At 39.1% G+C, this 27,819-nt stretch overlaps 1 protein-coding gene across 2 annotated transcripts in view; it reads right to left on the bottom strand.

Annotated features, from left to right (window-relative positions):
• The window catches only part of SERGEF (secretion regulating guanine nucleotide exchange factor), a 231,699-nt gene that overhangs the window by 194,756 nt on the left and 9,124 nt on the right, over window positions 1-27,819 (bottom strand). For both annotated transcript variants that reach the window (XM_051965428.1, XM_051965429.1), the window contains exons 7-8: window positions 27,540-27,602; window positions 23,817-23,975 (exon numbers count right to left, since the gene is read on the bottom strand). In XM_051965428.1, coding sequence (XP_051821388.1) covers window positions 23,817-23,975; window positions 27,540-27,602 — 222 coding nt within the window. The remainder of the gene's footprint in view (window positions 1-23,816; window positions 23,976-27,539; window positions 27,603-27,819) is intronic.

The raw sequence follows: 27,819 nt of genomic DNA, 5'->3' as shown, positions 1-27,819 counted from the left end.
AGGAGAGATCGTGATATACAGGTTGAATGCTGGGAAAAATTCGATGTGGGAGGCATAGCTTACCAAGAAAGGAAAGGGGAGGATACATGTTCCACATAAATGAGTAAGCTGAGCTATTGCCACACAATTCTGCAGTGGGCAATATGGAGCTCTTGGGGTGCACAGATCTGACTCAAGCAGTCTAGAAATGTGGGTTAAACTTGGGAGCTCCAATGGAAAATTATGAAGCTAGAAAACTTCTCTTAGGAATAGATGGGTAGCCATGAGGAAGATCTACCATAACTCTAGAAATGAACTTTCTTACTCAAGTTCAATATATCTACTTCAATGGCCTCCTATTCCTGAAAAGAGAAGGGATATGCTAGAATTTAGCTTAAAGACCTCCATGGAGGGAGTATCTATGACCTTCTGAGTCAGCCCATTCTACTTTTGGACAGTTCTAATGAAAGCTCCTCCTCTTTTCCCCCAACATGAAGTCTAAATATGCCTCTTTATAATTCCCACTCATTTTTTCTGGGGTCATATAGAACAAAGCTCATCCTACTTCCACATGACAAATTTTCTTGTTTTTAATAATAGCTTTTTATTTTTCAGAATACATGCAAAGATAATTTTCAACATTCACCCTTGCAAAACCTTGCACATTTCAGATTTTCAAATATTTGAAGGCAACTTAATCTCCTCTCTTTTTCAGGCTAAATATCCCTGCATAAACATTATTATCTCTGAATAAATAACCTTGTTTGGACATTACGTTCAACTCGCTTCTGGACTATCAACTCCAGGAGGGCAGCAATTTGGTCTTCCTGACTCTTGACAGCACAATGTTAAGAGTATTGTTTTTTAAACAGTCTATCCTCCAGTGTTCTCAATCCAAAGAACCTTCCCAAACTATTTCTAGGACTTTAGCATTCCAGATTAACGGCAGATGAGTACAAGAGGCTAAAGATTCATAGATCAGAGATATAGGAGACAGTTACACTTTTTATTAAAATTCTCCTCCTCACCAGAAGGTTGACCACAAGAGAATGATTTTTTTTTTTTTTTTGGCCATAACACTTCATGAAGATAGTCTGCTAAAGACACAGATCTGTATCAGGACCAAAGTATCTGCAAAAATGAAATCATGGAATCTGAAAGTACTAATAGTCTTACTTCCCATAATCATATCTATTTTTAGGCTACCTTTGCCTTCCCTTTAGCTCTGGGACTTGCATCTGTACCAACTGGCCTGGACAGTAGCATCCTTGGTCCAATAAAGCTTTCAACTGTTGTGTACAAAAAATCAGGCAGATTTAACATGACTGCCTTTCTCTGGTAATGCCTACTTTCCTCCATAAAACCTAGAACAAAGCTCAAGGATGATATAACAGGTCCACTTCTCAGATGTGAATAAGGTAGTAAAGAAATGGCTAAATAATTTTTTAAATTTTTTTGCTAATGATGATACAAAGACCAATTTTCCTTCAAAATCTGGCTACTCCCAAGTTGACCGAACTCCTCACTGAAGTCAACTATTCTGGAACATGAACATGATCTTCACAATCTGTTCCAAGAATAGTTGGTGGGATACATATGTGTATGTACAGATACATATGTGTGGGCCTCTAGAGCCAGGTCTGCTACTGAGTTGAACTTCTCTGAGTCTGTTTCTTTCACTGAAAAACTGTAAACTTGAGATTAGCATCCCTTAAATCCCTTCTAGCTATGACATTTTATGATGAGCAGATATATGGCAGAACACTGGAAAAGAACAGTATTTGAATCCAGAGGACCTGACTTGAATGCCGGCTCTTACTATTTGTGTGATGTTGGGTGAGCAATTCCTCCTCCTTGAGTTTTAGCTCCTTCATCTGTAAAATGCAGAGTCTTTAAGATTCATTCTAAGATCTGAAGATGTTCCACTGTGGAAATTCCTTTTACCAATGCAAATGATCACCCGTTCTGCTACCTGTGACTTGTCCTAGCTTAACACAACTGTTTATCTCAAAGCAGTACTTGAACCAAGTTTTCTGATTCTATGACTAGTCTCTAACCACTATGCCACATTGCCTAGCATGTAGTAAATGCCTAATAAATACTTGTTGAAATGAATCATCCCTGTCCATCTCATGTTAAGCCTTAAACTTTCAGTTATGCGAGTTAAAACTTGCTATAATGAAACTCTATTCCTTTAATCATTTACTGACTTTTGTGGAAAAGCCTTCCCAAGTCTTAAGACAGGAGCAACAGACTAGAATGGAGGCAAAGCATCACTGAGAGAGCACAGAGACAAAGCAGATCCCTCTCCATAAAGATACTGCTGTTATAAAAATGCTCTAACTGATCAGCCCCAATTGTACTTAGTCTGGCAAGCTCCCAGTAACAACGAGGTCCCTACCCCTCTCTGAGGTCATCCAACCTCCCTGAGAAAACCTTCTTTTTTCCCCATCAGGCTCCCCAAGGTGTGACACCTCACTCTTACATCCTAGCTCATTTTAAATTCAAACTCTAATACATCTCACACTTTTAGACTTTTATTAATCATGTTTTAAAATGTAGATTGCTTCCTAATCTTAGCTCAGCAATTAAAAACTCATCTAGCTTGTCTTCATCTCAGGAAGAATAGTTACTATATCTGAGGTTTGCCAAGCTCCTAGCTCAGCAGCCAACCACAGTCTCACTCTGGGCCAAAGTGGGCGGATGGTTTGGGTCAGGTCAGAATCCAAAGATTATGAAAGACTCCTGAGTTTTAAAACTGGGAGAGCCTTCAGACATTTTCTTGTTAAACACTTACTATTTCATACCTCTATCCTGAAACACACACACACACACACACACCATTTTACAAATGAGGAACCTCAAACCCAGAGAGGACCTGGGCTCCAATTTCATCTCTAACACCTCCTACCAGTGTGACTTTGGTCAAGTCAAGGGTCTCCTAGTTTCCCCATTACAAAATAAAGGAGGTGTACAAGTCCTTTCCAACTTGTAAATCGACCTTGGCATAATCAACTATAATTAATCAAAAAACTAACATTTTAAAGCATTTTCTTTGTGCCAGGCACCCAGGATACAAGGACAAAGAAAAAAGCAATCTTTATTCTCAAAGGAATTATATTCAACAAGCTAGTCAGTGGCAAAGGCATATCTACCACCACTATTGCTGTTGCTACTGTTGCTGTTGTTTCTACTGCTGTTACTATTCTACTGCTGCTACTATATTACTACTATAGTACTACTGCTGCTACTGTTACTATTCTACTGCTGCTACTATGTTACTACCATTACTATTATATTACTACTGCTGCTGCTACTGCTGTTACTATTTTGTTGCTGCTACTATGTTACTACTATTACTACTATATTACTACTACTATTGTACTACTGCTGCTACTACTACTACTACTAGTATTGCTGCTCTTGCTACTATTATTATTACTATTATTACCCCACCAAAAATATCTATTTTTAGGGAGTCTGAAGGCTTTCAAAGAAGTTAGTAGGAAGGAATTTTTCTGAAGGGAGTGCGTTTAATCTGGACCAGTGATTTCATCAAAAATTCCCAATAGGAAAACTCCCTCTACCAAAGCAGATCAGCAATCCACCAGAAACCTCAGTGTCATTAGCTCTGCTTTAAAGAGAAGGTACCCAGGTGATACAATGAATAATAGAACAAAGTCTTGGAGCCAAAAAAAAAAAAAAAAAAAAAGATCTGGGTTTGAATCTAGCCTCAGATGTTTGGGGGCTTTGTGATTTTGACCAAGTAACTTTACCTCTATCTGGCTCAGTTTCTTCAAATGTAAAATGGGGGTAAAATTACCATCTACCTGATAGAACTGTTTTGGGTCCTAAATGAAATAAAGTGATTTGTAAATCTTAAAGTGCTATGTAAATGCTAGCTAATTTTATTTAAAACTTAAGAAATGTGGCAGATCAGCATCCAAGCTCAAGCCCTGGTTCCAAATCTAACCTCCCCTGCCCACTTCTGGACTCTCCTAAAGGTACCAGGCAATGGGGACTGAAGCAGTGGGCTAGTTGTGGATTCTCTATTTCATCCCTCTGCATTTAGGAGCAAGTGACAAGGTGACATAGTCACTGGCGAGAGTGAACTCCGAGAGGCTGCAGTCACCTCTCTGTAATTGTCTCAGTTCAGCAATCAGCACAGTGCCACTCACGAAGAGGCCCTCACAAAGGCTCTTTGTCTATGATTCTGGCCCCTCCTTAATGGCATGTCCAAAATAAAGCTCCCCAGTGACCGGGAGGATCACGGACATCAGACCCGTAGCTGGCCACTATCCACTAAAGAATCACAAAGGCGCAGAATGTCAGAGCTGGAATCGACCTTGAAGAGCCTCTCCATTCAAGCTTGTCATTTTAAATAGGAAGAAAGTGGGGCAGGGATAAAGGAGGTGTCTCCCCCAAGGTCACAGAGTGAGTCAGGAGCATGAGGAGATGAGACTAGAAAGCAGGTGCTCCATCAGGAGAGTCAGCCCTCCCTCATCCTGGTGCAGAGGATGGGTGACTGGGTAAGCACCTGTATCTGGCAGTTAGGCAAAGGCTCCAAGGACATTCATCTCTGCAGGTCACTCAGTGATTCTCAGGCAAGGGAGGACACATAGGGACCACTTGAGTGCTCAGCACTCCTAAGCACTGAGATGGTAACAGCTTTCTCCTAAGCAGGTGTCTACTCCGAGTTGCCCAGACACAGGGTTTTAATGCTATGCCTTGCAAAAGACCATCTGGAGTATCTCTGGATCTTTATGTTTTTTAAATGTCTATGGCTCCTTTACCTCTGGGATTCTAGGATGACAGGGAAGATGACTCATATTGTATTGAGGCTCCAGGGGTTCAGCACAGCTGATTAAAAACTGAGATCAGCCAAGATCACCTGGCTGGGCCTGGGACTTGGCTTGCAGGGGCCAAAAGGAGCTACCACAAGAAGCACTCTCAATTAAAACTCTGGAGTTTCAAATTTGCTTCCCTTACTGGTCAAACTACCCTCAATGGCAGAGAGGGCAGGTCAAGGACAACAACACAAAGTCAAGGCAGCTCACAAAACACCGGAACTAGAGGGGACTCTCAAGATCAGGTAGGCATGTTAAACATGACTGCTTTTTTTTTTTAACAATAAATGAGAGTTTTGTTGGATCGGGTAACCTATTGGTCAACCAGATTGGCAGGGACAGAGATGGGAAAACTGAGGTCTAGGGAGGAAAACTCCCAAGTCATACCTAGTAGGTGGCAGACTGAGGACAAAAGCCCAGGTCCCTTCTTTCCCAGATGAATACTGCAAGATTTAATGAAACATCAAAATTGGTTTGCTCTTGTTCAATTTAATTTAAATAGAGACCTACTACAATGTACACTATGACTTCAGTAATGTAAACCTAAAGATCAATAAAAGAAGGTGAACTCTGAGTAATGGAAAAACAAATGAAAGTCCAGAAAATATAATGAAATATGTTTCCTCTCACAGCAGAGATGTGGGGAATTGCTGGGCAAGAATATTGTATACACTGCCAGATATGATCTCTGTATCAAGTGTTTTGGCTTGATGATTTTCCTTGTTACAGGAAAGGTTCAATCTCAGGAGAAAGGAAGGAAATGACTTTGAAAAAAGACATCAATAAACCTCTGTTTTTTCATTGAAATCTATGGCTATGGTGTACAAAAAGAGTGACATTCATGGTCTGGGAGCCAAAGTTCTGTGACTTGCCTCTTTCCTTGGCTACCTGCATGACTTTTTCAAACCCACCTTTCCCAACATTTCTAACAATGATTTGGACCGGATTCCAACAATGATCCTTCTCCTGAAGATAGAAATAACAGCAGAACCAAAACTATCTACTTGTTCTTCAGTGAACTAAGGTACAAAGGTTCCATTGGTGAATGGAAGTGACCCAAGAAACAGGCCCATATTGGAAGAAAATTCTGTTCCACCCTCTTCTCAAAAAGCTTTCCATTCTCCAGCCAAAAGTTCCTACTTTTGCTTATGATATATGGTTTCCATTCTCAATGCCAATATGGTAGATAAGGATCTTCTATAAACATTCCAAACTCATCTATATCTTTCCTAAGGAAAATTCAGATTGAGATCAATGCCCCAGATGTAGTCTAAGTCTAAAGTACTGAAGGTTTATTACACCTCTTGCTCTGGATAATATGCTTTTATTAAAGCAACCTGAGGTCTCACTGGTTCTCTGACTACCATGTCACCCTGAATCAATTAAGTTGATTGTCTACCATTACCTCTGAACCTCTGTCCAGCCACCAACCTGAGACTGTGAAATTTCTTTTTTAAACCCAAGAGAAGGATTTTACCTTTTTTGTTATTCATCCAATTCGTACTGATCATATTGTCCATGGAATTTTGTTGGCAAACATTAGTATCTTTGGTTTGCCATTTGCCATTTCTTCTCCAGTGCATTAAGGCAAACAGAAGTTAGATGATCTCAGGATCACACAGCTAGTAAATGAATGAGGGAGGATTTGATTTGAATTCAGGTCTTCCTCACTCCAGAGCTTAGCATTCTAATCACTGAGTCAACTAGCTGCCCCCATTTTACATTTACCTCTGTTAAATTTTATTTTATCCATCCAGCCTGCTGAGACATTTTCAGATCCTATTTCCGTCATCCAGGCTGCTCGCTCTCTTCTCATTTCTGTATCGGTAACAAATGTGATAAACATGGCATCTTCAACCAACTGATAAAAATGCTAAAACAAACAGAGCCAAGGACAGATTGATCTCTCGGATGCTTCATTCATACTCTACTTCCACAATGATATCAATCCATTAACCACCACTCTTGGACCACTAATCAGTCACTCAGCCAATTCCAAATCAATCTAAAATATATTAACATCTGGTTCACATCTCTTCATCACAGCCAAAAGGATACCATCAGAGATCTTGCCAGATGGCTTGTTAAAATCCAGGTGTACTGAACCCATGACACTGCCCTGTCCACCAGTCTAGCAATCCTATCAAAAAAAGAAATGAAATTAGCCAGACACGATTTTATCTTTATGAAACTATACTAGCATAGTGATCATGTTTTTCCTTTCTAAGTAAGGAGAAACCACCTCTTTAACAATTCATTCTAGGATTTTTCCATGGGTTATAGTCAAGCTCACCATCTTATATTCAGGGCTGCTTAAACTTTTTTCACTAATGACCCTTTTCACCTGAGAAATTTTTATGTGACCCTGAGTGTATAGATATGCAAAATGATTTTATAACCCCTACATTCAGTTGTGAAGTCATATAGGGTCACAAACCATAATTTAAGAAGCTGGTTTATAGTTCTTCTTTCCTATTCTCAAAATCAAGACATTTCCTTATCTTAGTGAGATGGCCACCTACCAGGCCATCCTCTGACAGAGACCAACAGCAGTTCAACCATCACAGGATTACAGGATCATGGAGTTAGAACAAAAAAAGGATACTAGAGATGTCTACTCTACTGTATTCCAATCCCCTCATTTGACACAGGAAGGAACTAAGGCCAGAGAATCAAAGGGAATTGCCAAGAACCCACCAATCAATCACTAAACATTAAGTTCCTACTATGTGACAGGCACTGGGCTAAGCACTAGGGATACAAATAAAGGCAAAAGACAATTCCTACCTTTGAGGTACACACAGAAAGATGTAGGATTTGAACCCAGGCCCTCTCGCTCTAAATTCAACATTCTCTCGATTATACTACATGGTTATAACAGTGATAACAAATTCAAATAGAAATGGATTCCTATGGCAACATCCTGACTTAGAAAACCAGAAACCAACATTAACTATGTTATTCTGTAATTTTATTTATCTCGCTAATTACATTTTAATCTGATTTGGGCTGGGATTTGGCCCCCTGGTTATCCAGTAAGGGTGACATGAACCCATTTGGGGGCATCTAAGTTCTCTCTCCCTGTCTCCTTCCTTATCTAAAGGTTTAAATTCGTTCTAGTCTTCCCAATCAGAAGATTATTCTCCTTGGTAGAGAAAATAGAAGCCGAATAGGAGTCAAACAGCTCTGCTTTCTTTCCATTGTCTGTTATCATCAGCCTATTAATACCAAGCAACTATCTTATCCTTTATTTGATCTGCTTTTGGTCTCTGGGAAAAAAAAAAGATTTTTTTAAAGCCCTTTTTGCTGCCCTTAGCATTCACTGCAATGCCTATTACAATCATTCCAGGCTTTAGAATCTTAACATTCTTATGTGACTCTTTTGTATTCATCCTAATTGGTCCACCTGTCTCTGGTGTTCTCTCTCAAAACTCATGCTCCACAAAGGTGCCAAAATTACCTTCCTAAGGTCATGAGATGACCATTATCACTTCCCTGCTGAAAAACTGATGGTAGCTCCTTATTACCTTGAGGATAAAATAAAATCTCCTCTCCTTGGCATTCATCCAATTACAACAATCTGGCTCCAAACTGTTTTTTCAGCCTTATTTCCATCTAAAATTAGGTTACTAGTTGTTCCCTGAACTTACTGAGCCATCTCCCACCCCCATGAATTTGCCCAGGCTATCCTCCAGCTCTAGAAGGCATTCCCTCCCCCTATCAGTTTTTCAGAATAATGCTTCCTCTTCCTTCAGAGCTTACCTCTGGTGTCCTCTGCCTAGCTCTCTCTGATTCCCTCTAGTTGAAAGTGATCCGTCCCTCCTCAAATATTCCTAGAACATTTTGTGGGATGGTGCAATGGAGAAAGAGCTAGACCAATCCCAACACTCACTTAGTTGTATGATCTTAGGCAAGTCACTTCAGTTTCAGTTTCCTCATCTATAAAATGAGGATAATAATCATCTACCTCACAAGAATCAAATAAGGTAAAATAAAGCATTTTTTTCAAACTCGAAAGTGTTCTACGAATCCTAAGAGTTATAATTTTGCTCTGCCACCATCACACATGAGTTTTTATTACAATTATTTACATAATGTCATATTTTCTTCTTGCTTCCAGTAGAATGAATAAAGAACTATGCCATTTTTGTCTTTATAGCTATCGCCAGGACTTATTAGCACCAAGTCTTGTACACATTAGGAGCTTATTGTTTGTTGAATCTTCATTTCCCCTTTTTTATGTTATCTATATTTTTTTCCTTTTTAAATCTGATTTTGTCAATGAGCTCCCTATGTAGCCACATAAATCTATTTAGACAGATTTCCCCCCTTCTTCTTTACTAGAAAATTGTTTCTAGAATCAGATTTTTGTCGATCAATATGATGCCATCCTTACTTATTTTATTTTATTTCATTCTCATCCAGATTAAAATACAATGACCATTCACAGGCTTAATTCCAATACTGATCAGCATAGTAGCTGTGATTTGCTTTGTTCCCAATTCAGACTGGTTCACCCTTCCTTAGACAGCCTGACACCCTTTCCCTCCTAGAGATTCATACTGTCAGTGCTGGATTTAGTCTAGATACTAGATTGACTTCACTTAGTATAGCCTAGAACTTCTGAACTCAAGTGATCCACTACCCTCAACTGCCCTAGCAAGAGAAACTTTAGGCTTTTGTCACTATACCCAACCCAGGTCATTTTTTCTTGGGCTGATTTACCCAGTCTTCAACTATTCTCTCCCTTTTTTAAATCTTCTCTTCCCAAGGGATCATCTAACCTGTATTTGAAACACTCCAATGAAAAGGAATCTAAGGCAGGTCTTCTTTCATTTTGGGACAACCTCAATGATAAGCATGGTCTTTCAGGTTTTTCTCTTAGAATCAAGCCTAAATTTACTTCTTAACAATTCTTACCCAACTCTAGTTCTGCACTTTGGGGCCAAATATACCAATCTAAAATTTCATCCAAATTTTATCTGTTCCTTTATTTTATCATATTATCAATATGATGACCCTTTACATATTTGAAGACAGGCACTAGGACCACCTTATGTCTTCTCTTATGCAGATTGAACATCCCCACTTCCTTCATCACTTTCTCATAAGTCATCATCTTCAGGCATTTTTCTATCCTGCTTTCATTTCTCTGGATACTTCAGAAGGCAGATATCCTTCCTAAAATGTGCTATCTAGAAATGAACACAATATTCCAATAGGAGCAACCCAGGACAGGATTTGGGGACAATCCTACCAGCAGTCATGGGAGAAGGATGGGCTTATGGAACACATAGGCTCTAAAAACTAGATTAGGACCATTTCCCCAGAGCAGGCCTGGCCATTCTCAAGGGACCATAGGAAGAACAAGACCATTTCAATTTCATTTTCCTTCCTAGGCCCAATCTCCGGTTTGTTTTTCCCCAGGCACATACTCTATTGCTCCCTGGGGGCATGCAACTGTGCTCAGTCACAGCCTAATTCCAGACTCTGCTGATTTCAATCCCTTTCAGAAGCAGAATGGGGTCCCCTTCCTGCTGTACTTCCTCCATCACCCTGGAGCCCACAAGGCTTCTCATTGCTGCCATCTGGTGGCATTTCAGACAAACCAACCAGCCAATTTGGGCCTGCCATCCAAGCAGGATCTGATGGGAAGAGTAAACAGCAAGACCTAAAACTCACCTCCATACCAAACAGCAGGAAGAAGCCAGGGATAACACAAATATGGAGGTTGTCTTGGCTCCCACCCTCTCTTCCTCCCTTTGGTCTCATCTTCCTTCAGATACCAGGAAACATGTACAAAGGTACATTCCCCCAGTTGCTGGAGGGACCACATAACAAGACAACAGCTGAGTGATGGGCCACTGACTCCTCACTGACCTACTTCTTTGCTGGCTCCCAGAAGGCAAAATCTGGGTCCCCATTACGCTGACATAGATATCAGAAAAACAGAACCATGGAAGATCATAGATGGAAGAAGGCACACATTTGATTTGGAGTCATAGTATCTATGATAAAAATCACAGAACTTTGGACGCCATCTACTCCAACCACGACATTTTACAAATGAGGAAATCGAGGCCCAGAAATGGGAAGGAATTTGATCAGAAGGGGTATTTGAACCCAGTTTTTTGGACTCCTGATATACTTCTCTACATTTCATTCTGCAGTCTTTCTGGAAGAGTGTGAGCACCTGGATTAAATTCTCAGCTCTGCTATAAAACATTTATCATTTCATTCCTATGCAACTCTGTTTCCCTAGCTGAATTTGATGATCACAAAAGTCCCATCCTATATCTCTAAATTCTATAATCCCTACCCAACCTCCTTACTTTTACCAAGGAGAGACAGGAACTCAGCAATGATGAAATGACCTACCTAAGATCACAAAACAACTTAATGACTCAACTAGATAAATAACCCAGATCTCCATTCTCCCAGTTCACAATTCTTTTCAATTTACCATCCTTCTTAGACTTAGCATATTCCCCCTCCAAAAAATGTTAAGTAAGGGGAGTTTGGGAGACAAGAAAAGAAAATAAATCCTTCTTTACATGATGGATTGTAAGTAGGATTATGTAACTACTCTCCTTAAAACAGAAAGGGGATTCTCAACCCTCTGAGAATCCATAGACTTCCCATGAGTCTGTAGACATATTTCAGGTGATTAATGAATTTGGATGAAAGAAAAAGGACATCTTTATTTTTATTTATCTCCAACTGAAATTTAGCATTTCTTTGAATTATTTAAAACTATGATTTTGGGAAGAGATTCATAGACTTTAGACTAGTAACGTGGTCCATGATACAGAAAAGGGATAAAGAACTCCTGATTCAAATACAATGAAAAGAGCACCAGTTCTGGATTCAGATTTCCTTTCTGATGCTTATTACTCTTGTGACCTTGAGCAAATTATTTCATTCTCACGAACCTCTGTAGGCCATCTATAAAATAAGCAAACTAGATGGTTTCCAGATCTAGTTTGATGGAGGAAAAGAGGCAGACGCTGGTGCCCTCTTGAGGCCAAATTTGGTCCCCACAGCCATTAGACACAGCACTTCAGACAGTTCTAGTCTAAGGCCACTCTGAACTCCTGCCCCCCAAAGGGTACTCCAGAAATGCTAGGTCTAGAGGATTAATGCAAATGAGAGGAAGTCTTGGGTGTCTGGGCAAATGACAATCTGGTCAGTAATAATAAAGAATCCAAGCTAAGAATGAAGATTTTCCTAAAATATCAACCAATGATGTCCTATTCCAACACTTTATCGTGCTGGTGACCTTGAACTTCCAAGGGCAGACCACTCGAGCACAAGCTCAGGTGGACCAAGCTGGAATAAAAATGAAGGTCTGGACTGTTGGTTCTACATCAGCCATCCTAGGACAGGTAAAGTTAGGGATGCTCATAGGCAGATGGTCCACAAATGATGATATCATTAGCCATGCAATTCTCCAAGATTGTCTAGCACATTACATGGGCCCTGAGATATACATGCTGGAGTAGGATTCACACCAGTGACATCATCAAACCTTAAAGTCTCAAGGAAAGGAAGATGCAAGTATCCTGAGTCACACAGGGTTGAATGACTGGATTTGGTTTTTTCCAATGGAAAGTAGAAAGGGTCAAGAGAAACCATTCCATTCCCAGTTCTACTACTAACTCACCATATGATGTTGGACAACCCCCATTCTGGATCTCTTCTTCAATAAAATTAGGGAATTGGACCAAATAACTAGCTATGACATTTTAGGATTTCAGATTGTCTGAGTTAGCTCCCTGACAATGGAGATCAAATCCATGCCCCAATAGACCCTCCCCTAGAAGGAAAGATGGGGTCATTCTTCTCAGAAAGGAAGTACCCTTGTGTCTCAGGATGACCAGTTTAACAAACATTAGGTAAGAAGAGAATAAATACAATCAAATCCCAATTATCAGGATTCTCTAGTGACATATCCTGAAAGGGAAGCCTAGCCAAAGACCACTCTTCTCTATCTCTCCACTGAACACCTGCTGTGTATGGCCTACAGGACAAAATTCCAAATTCCCTAGCCTGGCATTCAAAGCCTTCCACAACCTGGACCCAAATGACATTTCCCATCTCATATCCCATTGTTTACCCAAACCAAAACAGGCTAGAATTCCTAAAGTACATCATTCTCATTCTTACCTCTAGATCTTTTCTCAGACAGTTCCCACTCCAAACAGCAATTTCCTCCTTCTTTCTCTACCTGTTTAAATTTGACATACTCTTCAAGGTCCATTCCAAAGTCCACTTCCTCTTAGAAACATTCCTCTAAATACTTCAGCTGCCACATCGAACCTCTGAATCCCAAGCAATTTTTATTTGTACTACTCATCTGGGCCTTAATTGGGGATTAAAAATAGCACTTACTTCCCAGAGCTGTGAGAATCAAATGAGATCATTATAAAGTGCTTAGCACCTAGCATGGAATAGAGACTAAATGTTAGTTATTACTAGTTTTATTATTAATAATTACATTCTGCCCAAGTTGCTCAATGCCTCCCATATGGAAGCCAGATAACTATTCCAAAAAGCTCTTTTAGAAAAGGTGGGACTTTAAAACTTTTTGAAATCAACAGTTCAAAGGATACCTTCTATAATAAAAAGTTCATGAAGCCAAACAAGAATTGCGCTGCAGTGAAGTCATTTTGCAAATAATAGTTGTCTCAAATGTCTATTTCTTCTTGGAATCGGAAAGTATTTCATATACTTTTCTTACATATTTTATTATCATGCCATGCACAGAGTAGGCACTCACTACTCAAAGACAAGTTCAAGTTTTTATGCCCAGGCACAATGATGCCATTGAGACAGAGAAGGATGCTGGTTGGAGCAAGTGCTGAAGGGGGGAGATAGAAGATGATGATGACATCAGTTTGGGGATGTATCAGACAGGAAGGTAAAAAGCCAAGTCCCTCTTTCCCAAAATTCTCCAGTTTAGAGTTTAGTGGTTAGTGATTAAAAGCTCCAAAAGTCAGCATCCAACTTAAAGACAACTTTAAATAGAGCATATTAAGGCAGACCCTCCCTGAACAGGGTTGAGGTTTCTAGATAAACACCCCCTCAAAGGAGAATACCAAAACCACTTTCTTCTGGACAGCATTTAGAATCCCAAACACAAAAATCAGCATGAAGTACCTCTGTTAATGGTGTCTGGTGCAAATCAATGAGCGGGCTTGGATTTCACTAATGCTGAGACATCAAATGCAATAAGGTTCCTGTGTATATGTGTGCTTCTGACATCTAAGGCAACAAGAGTGACTGAGAGACGATTCTTCTGCAGATATATGCCCTGTAAAACCATCTCCTTCCTGCTCTCAGGAAATAGGAAGAAAATGCAATTTAATTCAGCCAAAAGAGCTGACTTGGGTCTAGGAGACACTTGGGGAAGAGGAAAGATCAATGAGCTGGGAGGCAGCAGATTCAAATGCTAGCCAAGTACAAGTTCTGCCACAAAGCCATGAGAAAGAGTTTATGAAACTCACTAGGTGAACTCAGGCATATCACTGGGCTTCAATTTCCTATTTAGAAAAACAGAAGCAGATAGATAGATAGATATAGCGAAAGTGAGATTATATATATATATATATATATATATAAAATACATATACATTTATGTCTCTATATATAAGTATATATTGATATATTATATACATACATATTTAGAAGCAGTTGGACTGAAGATCTCTAAAAGACCCCTCACCTCTAAAGTTTATGATTTCCTTGCACATGATTTTATTAAATGGGATAAAATGGCTGAAACAATAAGCTCCCATCAGGTCTCCCTTAAGGGTAATTGTAACCTCAGGTAGTTCAAATAATTTAATAGATTCTATCAGACTTGAAAGTACTGAACATCACAAGCTCCTCCTTGATACTTCCATCTTTAGAATGGCATCATGGCTTAGTCAAAACCATCTGAGACAACCAATGGGTTGGGTGTATTCTACTCTTCAGTCTCTCCTTCTCTCTCTCTCTCTCTCTCTCTCTCTCTTCTCTCTCTCTCTCTCTCTCTCTCTCTCACACACACACACACACACACACGCAAGCACTCCAGAACTAATACCACTACCACAATGTCTTCACAGAACACAGAATCCCACCTGTTTCTTTCTCACTCTCTCCACCTTCTAGCACAGGAGTTCTCACACTTTTTGGACTCAGAACACTTTTTTGCTCTTAAAAATGATACAGAACTTCCTTATACTCATAAAAATTATTTAGGATTCCTTTATACTCTTAAAATTTCTTGAAACTTCCTTTATACTCTTAAAAATTTTTGAAGACTCCTTATTCAGCAAAAAGTTGTTGTCTATATAGATTATATACCCATCAATATTAACCACATTAAAAATTTAAGTTGATAAAATTTTAAAATATTTATCAATTCATTTAAAAATAATGATAAACCTATTACATGTTTACATAAATAACATTTTTTTGAAAAATAAATACTTTCTAAAAGTAAGAAGAGTGATATTGTCTTCAATATTTCTGCAAATTTCTTTAATGTCTGGCTCAGTAAAAAATAGTTGGATTCTCCTATCTGCTATTGGATTTAATTTGTTGCAAAATGTTGTTTTAGTTGAATCATATAAAGAGAATCCAGCTTCAAACAAATGTGTAATTGGGAAAAGTAGGGGTATTTTAATAGGCAAATAACATTTGAGTATTGTTATAAAAATAGTTTTGACTTTACAGATGCTCTGAAAGGCTTTCAGGGACGTCTACAATTCTTCAGACACTCTTTGAGAATATCTATCCTACCACATGGGCATCCACAGAATCATAAAGTGTTAGTCTCATACATATCAGAAAAGACTTTCATTGCTCACTTTACATGGCTCCATTGTCGAAAAAAGTGCTACTGCAGTCTCCTAATGCAATATAACCCACACTGTCCCTTATTGTCCCTACAGTTTAAATGTGCTGTCTCTATAAGGTCCACTTAAAAAACCTGAATCCTCTTGAAAGCATAAAAGATACCATTCAAATTTGGCTTTTCCCAGTGGGAGTTCCAATGAGAAGAAAAAGTCAAGAGGGGCATTCTAATCCCAATTCTGCTACAAATTCACCACATGACCTTGGCTAAGTCCCATTCTGGATCTCTTTAATAAAATGAGGGAGTTGAACTAAATGACAAGTTATGACATTTTAGAACTTCAGATTGCCTAGGCCAGCTTCGTGACAATGGAGATCAAGTCCATGTCCCCAGCCAACCCTCCCCTAAAGGAAAAAAAAAATGGTGTTTTTCTTCTCAGAATGTAAATATTCCAGAGTGTCAGAGAGTCTTAACACTAAGTAAGAGGAGAATAAATAGATTCAAATGCCAATTAGCAGGTCTCTCTAATGACATTCCCTGCAAGGGAAGATCAGCCACAACCCATCCCATAAACACAGCCTGTGACTTGAATGATTCTCCCATTGACCCAAAACTTTGTGTTCTATCTTGTAGAGATTCTGTCATATGGGAACCAGTGATGCCAGTTAATTCATGTCAATTCAGTCTCCAGCTACTAACTGGATTTGGGGGTGGGAGGGAAGAAAGGAAGAAAATTAGAAGGGAAAAAAAGGAAACAGAAAATGTTGGATCTGGAGTCAGATAAACTTTGGTTTGAAACTTACTTCTAACACTTATTAGTTTTGTGATTATGGGCAAATTGCTTAACTTATTAGCCTCAATTTCCAGGATTGTAAGACAGAGATAAAAATACCTATACTTCTCAGGGTACTTGTACTTAGGTCCATTTTTAACATCTCTAGTTTACTGAAGGCACAAAGAGGTAATTTTTAGAAAATGTATACTACAAAAGTGCTTCCAACATCTGAGAAGCAGCTAAATTCCAGCCACTTTGGCTCCAGTGGGTGACCCCACAGGACCCAGACAACAGTCAATCCAATGATAATGATTCAATCTTGTGACAATTACTACCCTAGAAATTCTGATAAATCACCAAGAACCAGCACTTTGGATGCAAACCCATGAATCTTTCAGCAGTGTATAACAAAGAGCCCAAATCGACCTGCTATCAAATAAGATAATATATGTAATATGCTTTGCAAACTTTAAAGTATTAGGTCAATGTCAGTTCAACAATTTAATTCGGTCCAACAACGAAGTTCCTACTCTGTACCAGGCATGGTGTTAGCCAATGGAGGTTTAAAGATGAGGGGAAAAGTGAGGAAGGGAAGGGGAGAGAAAGAAGAAAGGAGAGAGAGAGTGAAAGGGGGGAGAAAAAGAAGGAGGAGGAGAGGGAGGGATGGAAGGAAAGAGGGAGCGAGAGAGAGGGGGGGGGTAAAGGAGGCAGGAAGGGGAGAGAGGAAGAGAGAGAAAAGAGAGGGGGAAAGAAGAAAAGAAAGAAGGGAGGAGTGGAAGGAGGAGGGAGAGAGGAAGAGGAACAAGAACAAGAAGGAGAAGGAAAAGAAGAGGAGGAAGAAGAGAAGAAGGAGGAGAGGAGGAGAAGGAGGAGGGGAAAAGAGGAGGAGGAAGAAGGGGAGGAAAAAGGGAAGGAAGGAAAGGAGAAGGAAGAGGGAAAGAGAGAAGAGAGAGGGTAATAAAGGAAAGGAAGGAGGCAAAGGTCACTAGAGAAATTCTGAGACATAGTTCTAAACATGATCCATTTGATGGAGGCTGATAAGGTTTTTTATAGTGAAACTGGAAAATTGATGACATTGCAAAATCTCAAGAAACATAGATGCCTTCTTCTAACTGACTAGAAAATAAAAACTTCTCACATCAGTTTGATATTACAACATTTGGCCCTCCCCTTCTGAAACAAGACATGTGATTTGGAGAATTTGGGGATTTCCACAACTGTTTAGTTTGATCTTTAGGTTAAACAACTTCTCCAGAATGTGGTAATTTTGTGAGGTTACCAAGGTGGAGGTGCACATCGCAAGAATAGAATCATGATCTAAGTGACCCAAGATTACCTGAGTAAACTTGCAAGGGGATGAAACAGTGAAGGGGAATATTAAATCTAAGTTAATTAAGTCTTAGCAAAATAAAATTAAAAATCAATTTTCTATTTTAGAGAGAGAGAGAGAGGAGGGAAAAAGAGAGAGACAGAGACAGATACAAAGAGAATCTGAATAAAGAGATGATAGTTGAACCCACAAAAAATGGATGAAGTTATCAAGAGGAAGAGAAGAGAACCCAGAACTGAGGTTTGACATACACCTATGTATTGGGAATAGGACAAGGATGGTCATTCTGCAAGGAAGATTGAAAAAGACTGATCAGACAGAAAGAGGGAGAACCCCAATAAAATGGTGCCACAGAACCTCAGGGAAGAAAGCATACCTAAAAGGGGAGGAAAGTTGGTAGTGTCAAACACAATACAGAGGTCAAAAAGGATGAGCAAAAGTTTTAGCAATGAACAGAATATCCATGCCCTTGTAGAGAACAGTTTCAATTGAATGGTGGGGAGATGAGAATGTGGAGGCAATGAATGTAGGCAGCTTTCTTCTAAAGGTGTGATTATGAAAGGAAGAAGAAATATAGAATATTATTAAACAATTATAAGCTCATAGGACCATAAACCCAGAAACAGAAGGGGCCTCAGAGACCATCTAACTTAAATCCCTCATTTATACATGATGAAAATGATGACAGCAATCCCTGACAAAGAGATCATGATTTCTGAAAAAGAAATAGCATGATCTTCAAATTCTAAGTCAATAAGTTTCACTCTCATTTCTAGCAAAATCTAGAGCAGGTTATTAAAGAAATGACTTATAAGCATTTAGAAATGGAGTAACAAGAGTTAAGAAGGCTTCAATAAATACAAGTTTTATCAGACTACCTTCATTTTCTTGTGTTTTAGATTAGTAAATCAAATAATTGAGTGTCTTAGACATTAACACCAGATTTTAGCAAGACCTTTAGCAAAATGTCTCATGATATTCTTGTGGACATAATAGAGAAATATTACCTAGACCATAATACCATTAGGTAAAATCAGTTCTAGTTGAATGATCAGAATCAGAGTAATGATTAATACTGCAAATTCTCAGGTTCCTTCCAGCTCTTGAAATTCTGAGATAGTAAGCTCATTGAAGGCAGTCTATCCTGAACAGAGTGAGCAGTATCATAAGAGTTAAGCTAGAAAAAAGTCTGTAATTGAAAAATTCTGGAAGCTGTCCTTGGTGCTGTCCTATTCAATAGTCTTAGTGTATTGTATAAAAATATAGAGAGCATGTTTATCAAATTTAAAGATGACACAAAGCCCAAGACTTCCAGAGGTGGTGACAAGACAGCAGAATAAAGTCAGGAAACTACTCAAGCTCTTCCAGTTTCTCTCGAAAACTACATGAAAATGAAGCCTCTGAACAGTCTGACAGAATAAAACCCCTCTCCATCTCAAGATAAACTGGAAAAACTTCAAAAAGGTCAGCCTCATTGGGGTGAAAAAGGTGTTCAGCCCAGTTCAGACAAACTCTGGGAAAGCCAGTGAGAGGGTCTTAATCGCAGCAAATCAGCAACTAAGACTCTCAGTCCTGGCTCAGCGGAGGAGCAAATCAGAGGGGCAGCTTCCAGTCTCAGCTCAGAGAGCAAACTCTGGGAAACCAGGCTGTTTCCTGAAAAGAGCAGGCAAAGCTATCTCCTGGAAACAAAAGGGGCCCCTGTGCTCCAAAACAAGGCTTAGAGCTACACAGGAAGCTTGGGACAGCGCTCCCTTTACCTTAGGAGCAAAGCTCGATCATAAAAATAAAAAAAGAGGAAATACCAAAAGAAAAGGAAAAAAAATGAGCAGGAAACAATAAAGAGGCTTGACCACAGAAAGCTACTATGGTGACAGGGAAGATCAAAACACCAACTCAGATGAGGATAAAATATCCATAGAAAAAACCTCAAAGAGTGATATGAATTGGTCGCAAGCTCAAAGAAACTTCTCATAAAAGACTTTAAAAAGCAAATAAGAGAGATAGAAGAAAAAATGAGAAAAGAAATGAGAATATGCATGAGAGAGTCAACAGCTTGGAAAAGGAAGGACAATTGCACAAAGCCCAATGAGGTAACTAAAACTTTAGATAATAGCATCAGAAGATCTCAGTGGGCTAGATGAATGAGCCAAATATAAAAAGATGAAGCTTACTCAAGATAAATACTAAATACAAGCCTTATACTTTGGTTCAATAAATAATCTGGCCAAAAAAAAAGATAAGGAAGTATGATGAGGTCACACAATGGACAATATGTACCAACAATGACAATCAAAAAAAATGTATATTTATTAAGCACCTGTTATATGTCAGGCCCTAAGCTAAGGGATGGGAACATAAAAAAGGCAAAAAAACAGCTCCCACTTGGAAAATACCTCACAGTCTAATGAATGAAATAACAAGCAAACAATTGTTTAGAAATAAAATATAGGCAGGATAAATTGGAAATAATTACAGAAGAAAGGTATAGTTTTAAGGGAGATAAAAAAAGGCTTTTTTGCAGAAAGTGGGACTTTGGATGAGACTTAAAGGAAGCCAGGGAGGCCAGAAGGTAGAGATAGGAAGCAAGGAAAATTTAGGCCTGAGGATCAGTCGTGAAAATGCATTGAGTTGGGAGGTGAAGTATCTTCTGTAAGGAATCACAAGGGGATCAATGTCATTGGATTAAAAAGTCTATGGTAGGGTAAGGGAAGAGTACATAAAGTATAAGAAGACTGGAAAGGTAAAAGAGGGTCAGGTGATTAAGGGCCAAGATGCCACTGAAATTTATTGAGTACAGGGGTAACATGACCGGAGCTGGGCTTTAGGAAGATTACTTTGACAGCTGAGTGAATGATGGACTAGACTGGGGAGATTTGTGGCTGGGATATCAAGAAATTGGCTATTGCAACAGTCTGGCCATGTCAGTGTGGTGATGATGGCCTGCACCAAGTTGGTGACAGGATCAGAAGAGAGAAGGGAATATATATATATATATATATATATGAGAGATGTTACAAAGGTAAAATGCTTGAGCCTTGACAACAGATTGGATAAAGTGTGGGAAGGAGGAGAGAGAATGAGGAATCAAAGATGAAAAGGTTGTGAGCATGGATGACTAGGAAAATGGTAGCAACCTCCACAATAATAGGAAAGTTAGGTTTAAAAGTTTATTACTGAAATCAAAATATCCAGAACCAAGACTCATATCCCTGCTATACCTTGCCTGGTCAAACTGTAAGTATCTTATGCTCAGTTCTGTGCAGTATATTTCAGGAAGCTTATCAGCAAACTTCAGGAGAACCAGAAGATGACAACAAGGATGGCAAAGAAACTGGAGACTATTCCACCTGAAAACCAGCTGATAAAACTAGAGCTGTGCAGCACAGAGCAACAGCAAACTATAAGAAAATGAAGGGCTGATTCTTCTGACCTATGTATAAGTGCTTGGCTTGTGTGAGTTATCCAAAAAATAGTCTTTTAGGTAAACACATATTTGGCAATTGGTCTACCTAGCCAGCACAACAGAAATGTAACATGGCCCAGTGAATAGAGAATTAGACTTGGCAATAGGAAGATCTAAGTTCAAATCCTGCCTAAGACATTTACTAGCTGTGTGACTCTGGGCAAGCCACTTAACTTCTCTGTTCCTCTGTTTCCTCATCTGTAAAATGGGGATAATAATAGTACCTACTTGACAAAGCAGTTGGGAGAATCAAATGAGATAACATCTGTGGAATGGTTTGAGAATCTCAAAATGGTTCATAAATGCAAGTTGTGTTGGCTATTATATCCTCCTCAGTATTTAGACCAGAACAAGCCCATGCACATGGTACTTAATTAATGAGCATTGCAATGAACTGGGTGCTCCAAATATCTTTCTAGAAATAGCAAGAATACTGAAAGACTTGGAAGAAGTTTCTATGTTCCTTTTCCATTAACCCAAAGCTTTTCTAAGTAATATTTGGTGCACCAGTTCTCCTAGAAACTTTCAGGGGGGCCCCACTTATTGGATGAAGAATTGCTACTGGAGAGCAGAACAGGTCACAGACTCTGCTGTAACTACTCCACTAGATCAGCAGTAAATAGAGAACCATTGCCTTGTGCATTACATCTGAATGGGGTAGTTCAAAAGGCTTCAGAATTGTTAGAAACTGAATTCTGGTGGAGTCTCCCCAGTCAAAATTTGCTTATGGTCTGACCATCAACAGCATAGGTAGGTCAGATCACCAAGAGAGAAAAGCAATCCTCTCATTTTCTCTCACTAACTCAGCCTGGATGCTGACTTGACAGCTTTGTCTCCCATGTGCCAACTAACCAAAAGGCAAGGGCTCCTAATCTGTGATCCATAAATAATGTTTCAAGAGTTCCATGAACTTAGGTGGTAGGAGGAAGAGAATTATCTCTTTATTTTAACTAATTTTGAACTAAAAATTAATATTTCCTTCAATTATGAGTTTAGGCAACAAAATATTCTGAGAAAGAGTCTTTAGCTTTTGTCAGATTACCAACATGGTCCATGATACAAAAGAGAGTAAGAATTCATCACTTAAGGTAAACTGTTATTTCTAAAATGGGATAACTAAAATCTCCCAAAACTAAAAAAAAAAAAAAAAAAAAATGGCCAACATATTGATCCAGACTTTCTGGGAGCCCCAGGAACAATTCAAAATTTATTCATTCATTCATCTCACAAACATTTCTCAAATATCTGATATTTATAAGACACTATGCTAGACATCATGTCATATGTTTCTCTTCTTAGGAAGGTTATGGTGTAATAAGGAAGATAAAGCATGTACATGATTACCATTCAATTTAATTAATTAATTCAATTTGCACCTTTGTGCAGAGCATGGAAATAACGAAGACAAGACAAGATCTGATCCTAACCTCAGGGAACTGAAGTGTAGCAAGATGATAAAACAAAACCCACACAAACAATTACGATACAAACAAAAACATGGTAGACTCAGAGAGATGGTACAAAGCATTATGGGAGTTTAGCACATTCACCAATCAGAGGTCAGAAAGGAGTCCTGTGACCAGGGGAAACCTTAATCAGGATAACTATCTGGAACTATAATTCCATCTCCATCTGGACTCTGAGTCCTTAGTGAATCCATGCTCTCTATGCATTTATTAATTAATCATTAGCAGTGGCATAATTGTTAGTATTATAATTAATTATTACATTATATATAATATACACAGCACATAATTAATTATTATATTATATATATTATTAATATTATTCATTGTTGATAATTAATAATCAGATTTTATTGTCATTTTTACTTTTCCTAGTCCCATTACATGGATGCTGAGACCCAAAAAGAATCTCCGCAATCACTGAATTTAATGGTTTCAAACCCAAATCACATGCTTACATTTGTAGCACTCGACAAATTTACTATAATTATCTGAATGATAACCATCGTAACACCTTTGTCAAGAAATATAATTCAGATATGATATCTGAATTATATTTCTTGACAAAGGTGTTAAAATGGTTACAGTCACTTAGATAAGATGGGGAGTTGTATAAATTCTAATCGAGCTCCCTCATTTAACAGAATGTGGAAACTGAGGCTTGATGGCAAGTGATCTGCTGAAAGTTACACAGCAAAGCAGTGGGGAAACTAGAGGTGCAATCTAGATCTCTGACTTCTAGCCCATTACATCAGATTGCCTCTTGTGAATAAAAATCTGTTTTGTTGTTTTTTTTTTTTTTAATATTAAACAGACTGGGAGTCTGTTTAATTGGAATTGGGAACCGGTGTAGTGTTGTGAAAGAAGGCCTGGGCTTAAAAATCAGTATGGAATTGTTGGTAATTTCAGAGAAGTCGCTTGATCTGTCTGGGTGACAAATCCTGACAAAGAGAGCTGATAGCACTTGTACCAGCTGCTTAACGGGGATGCTGTTTTTGAAAGCTGCAAGTCAACATGAACACGTGAATACTCTTTGCTATTATTACCTCAGTTTCACCAGCTCCCCACCATGGCCTTTTACCAACAGTCGACTGACTCTTCCCAGGTTCTCACCTGTCCGGGCAACCAAGTGCGTCCACCCACTCCACACCATGGTGACCTTTTCATTCTGGAAACAATGGGCTTCTATTTTCTGGGGCGTGGGAAGAAAAGCAGCTGGGCTCAGTAGCTGGCCATGTTTGTTGCTCCCCCAAATGTACAGCTCCCCTTCATCTAAAACAACCCAAGAGAGGAGTGGATCAGCACAAAGCAAAGTCAAACACCCAAATGCTGGCGGGGAGAGGATGACAAGCCACTGTTCTGTCCGTGTTGGAATTTTCAAACTGTTTACTACATCTTCTCCCTGTTTCTTAACCAATAACACAGGCTGAGAGTGAACACTCTGGTGCTTAATTACCCTGAGCTGGGACGGCTTCTTCCAATAGGTGGGGTGATGTTCAGGGAGAGTACTAGCATAGGGACAGCCGAAGGAATAAAATGGAGGTTTTCTTGCAGCTTTTCTCCTGCCTCTGAAGCAAAGGTCAATTAGAAGCACATTACAATTCAAGTCGACAAGCTTTTTTTATTTAATACCTCGTGTACAAGGCAGTGTGCTAGTTGCAAGAGATACAAAGACAAAATGAAAACTCTCTTCTCTCATCCCCTGTCCTGATGGAGTTTATATTCTAGTGGACAGGAGTTTAACAGGGAGGGATAGTACACAACATTGAGAAGGGAGCAAGCAATAGCAATTTAGAGAATCAAGAAAGGCTTCCTGTAGGAGGTAGCAGCTGAATGGAGTCTTGAAGGTAGCTAAGGATTCTAGTAAGTGGAAGTGAGACAAAGGGTAAAAGGTGGAGGGAGTCTACACAAAGGCATAAAAGAAGGAGATAAAATACAAAATGACATGTGGCCATTTGGGCTGGAACAGAGTCTGTGGAGGGGAGCATTTCTGGAAAAGCAAAAGGGATACAGGGAGGCCATTTAAAACCCAAATCTCCAACAATGCAACAACCTAAGATATTAATCATGCACATGTGACGCATGTATATGTACATGCAAACACACATGAAATAGTAAAGGAACCTAGCAGGGTAGCAACTAGAGCTCTGGTCTTAAAGTCAGAGAGTTTCGGGTTCAAATCCCACTTCTGACATTTATTAGCCACATGACCTTTCTGAGTTTCAGTTTCCTCTGCTCGAAGGGGAGCTGGACTCAATGGTCTCTAAAAGTCTGTTCCATCGATCACTGTTGGACTGTTACCAAGTGCCACAAAAAGGCAAGATAAATGCATTAGTAAATTGAACCACAGAGAAAAGGAAGGGAAAGAGAAATTTCTAAACAGAAATTCCTTCCACAACATCCTGATAAAGTCATCCAATGTCTGAAGGTAGAAAGGGGTCAAGAATTTCCCACCCCAACCCCCACTAGAGCCAAAGAAGAAAGCCCCCTTCACTTTGGAACAACTCTCATCATTAAGAAACTTTTCTCTGGCAACTAGATGGCACAATGGATAGAGTGCCAGTCTTAGAGTCAGGAGGACCTGAGTTCAAATTTAGTCTCAGACCTTTGACACTTATTAGCTGTGTGACCTTGGGCAAGGTAGAAGAGGAAGAAGTTGTTTCTTACATCAAGCCCAAATCTTAAACCTGTTATTCCCAGTTTTGCCTTGTGGGGTCAAGCAAGACAAATCTAGCAGTCATCTGACAATGGTATAGTTTTCTAGTTTACAAAGTACTTTTGAATGATACCTTGCTAGATCCTTCCTGATTCAGGACAGATATTAAATATTTGAAACCAAGGATCACTGTCTGTGTCTCCCTCACCTCAAACCCTGATAAATTTTTTCTTCTCCAGGTTTTTACCTTTTCTTTGACCATAACTGAAACTGTGTGGAATTAATTGTGTAATTAAATTCCCATGATTCCTAGTCACTTGACCCCCTCTTGAAAAACTCAGATGCCCCTAACTCACAATGACTGACTGATTCTACTACTGGCTTTATCTTGTATCTGTATCAACAATATTTGTAACAGAGCCTCCAATGAATGTTTGTTGAATTCAAAACAAATTTTCATTTTTCTTAATATTTATAAATCACTGAATAAAAGAAGGCTTGTATACTGGGTTGTTCCAAGGAAAAGGCTTTGTAAACTTTAACGTGCTATATAAACGTGAGTTATTATTATCATAACAAAAAAAACACATTAGCAAATGAATTATAATGAATTTCTGATGGAATAAAACACTAGCATGCAATGAAGAGCCTTGGCACCTTTCCAGGTGAGAACAATGGTATATTTAGTAAAATAATTAGAATTAAATGGAGACAGCCCCCAATCTTTTCCAAGCCTCATTTCCTGAAGATGGAGAAGCTGCTTTTGGAGGGGGAAAAAAAAGAGGGAGAAAAAATGTGCACAGCAGTCACGGTAATGTAAAAAGAAACTATCCTAAAACAATTCAGAACTTAACATCATGACCAAATATAATCTCAGTGGTTAATAAGAAGCCTCTCTCTTCTCAGGGAAAAGGTGGTGGACTATAGGGATAGAATAAGACATTCACTGTCAGAAATAGTCAAGGTGCTGATCTGTTTAATGTAGCTCTGCTTCTTTGTTGTGAACAAGAATTCCCTTTTTGAAGTGAGAAACAAATCCCTTAAAAGTGATAATATAAAACAAGAAGCATCATTAAAATATATATTTTTAATAAAGAAGGAAAGATCTGCTCCTATCACATAGTGAGACACTAGTAAAACTCTGAATTATTTAACATCATTAACTTTGTCATTCAAAAATTAGTGAATAGTTATCACTCTTCTGTTGTGTTTCACACTCTAAGAAGAAAGTGTCTGCCATCAATATCAGGACCTCAAGTGGGGATCATGGATCAGCATGGTGCAGGACCCAAAGTGGGCATTCCCACCAGAACTGAGCATGAACCAGGGTGAGTTTTGCCCAGAGGTAGGAAGTCTTGGTGCTGAGAAAGCTAAGCCAGGGGAGTAGAGTCATACCAAGAATGGGGTGGCCAGGGTTTTCAATCAGCTATTGACATCCTCTTCCTCCCTGCAGTAACCTGGAGACCACTCTCCCCACACTTCCCAGTATTCTACCTGTCCTTGGCCCTGAAGGTTGTTGGAGAAACAAATAGACCTCAGGAGTGGATGAAGGACTTGAGGAGGGAATGGAGAGTAACTGGCCGATGGACCTCCCATTCTCCAGGTATAACTGAATCCTTCATCTTCTCCTTCTTTTCACTCCCAACCACTAGTGAGCAACTGCACGTCCCCAGGCGCCAGGATTCTTAATCATGGCTCTAAAGAGTAGGCTAAATTCACATCACAAAACTCAGAATTAGAACACACACACCCCCCTCTCTGAGTGATGGTTTTTATCACGCCAGTAGGTGGCAGAAAATACTAAAAATACAAATGGCATAAGTCTCTGATCTCCCAACCATTTAACTGGAAGAAATCTTACAAGTCATAGAATCATAATCAGAAGAATGACTAAATTTAGAATTAGAAGGGACTTTAGAGATCCAGCCCCACTCTCTCATTTTACTGATAAACAAAATGGATCTCAGAGAGATGAACTACCTACTGGAGGAAAAAAACACAGAACTGGATCTACATTTCAGTTCATGGGGTCCTCCCATTTTTCCCACTCTTACCCGTTTCCCTTTTTAACCCAAGAAGGATAGATAGAGCTGAGTATGTCAGACACTATTACCACCTCAGGCCAAAAGGTGTACACCAAATTCCAATTGTCAAATAAGACCAACAGAACATGTACTCACCTGTTAATGATGCCGAGTGGCAGGAACCAGCAACAACTGTCTTTACTTTTGAATTTTCCAGTCCTAGAAAAGTAACAGGTAAGAATTAAAATGAACTCCGCCCTACCTCCCGACTTTCTTTGCAAAAGGTAGAGGATCATGAGATCCAGCTGATGTACTGGTAGGTTTTACAAAAATTTATAAAAAATTGCTTTTTTCCCCTCTCTTTTAAAAATTATTTGTTACAAAGGATGGCTTGCTAGCCATCTAGGGAGAATAGTGAGTGCTTAATATTCTGAAA

The sequence above is a fragment of the Antechinus flavipes genome, chromosome 6, assembly GCF_016432865.1.
Source record: "Antechinus flavipes isolate AdamAnt ecotype Samford, QLD, Australia chromosome 6, AdamAnt_v2, whole genome shotgun sequence".
NCBI classification, from domain to species: domain Eukaryota; kingdom Metazoa; phylum Chordata; class Mammalia; order Dasyuromorphia; family Dasyuridae; genus Antechinus; species Antechinus flavipes.
This window is presented reverse-complemented; position numbering and strand designations above follow the sequence as displayed.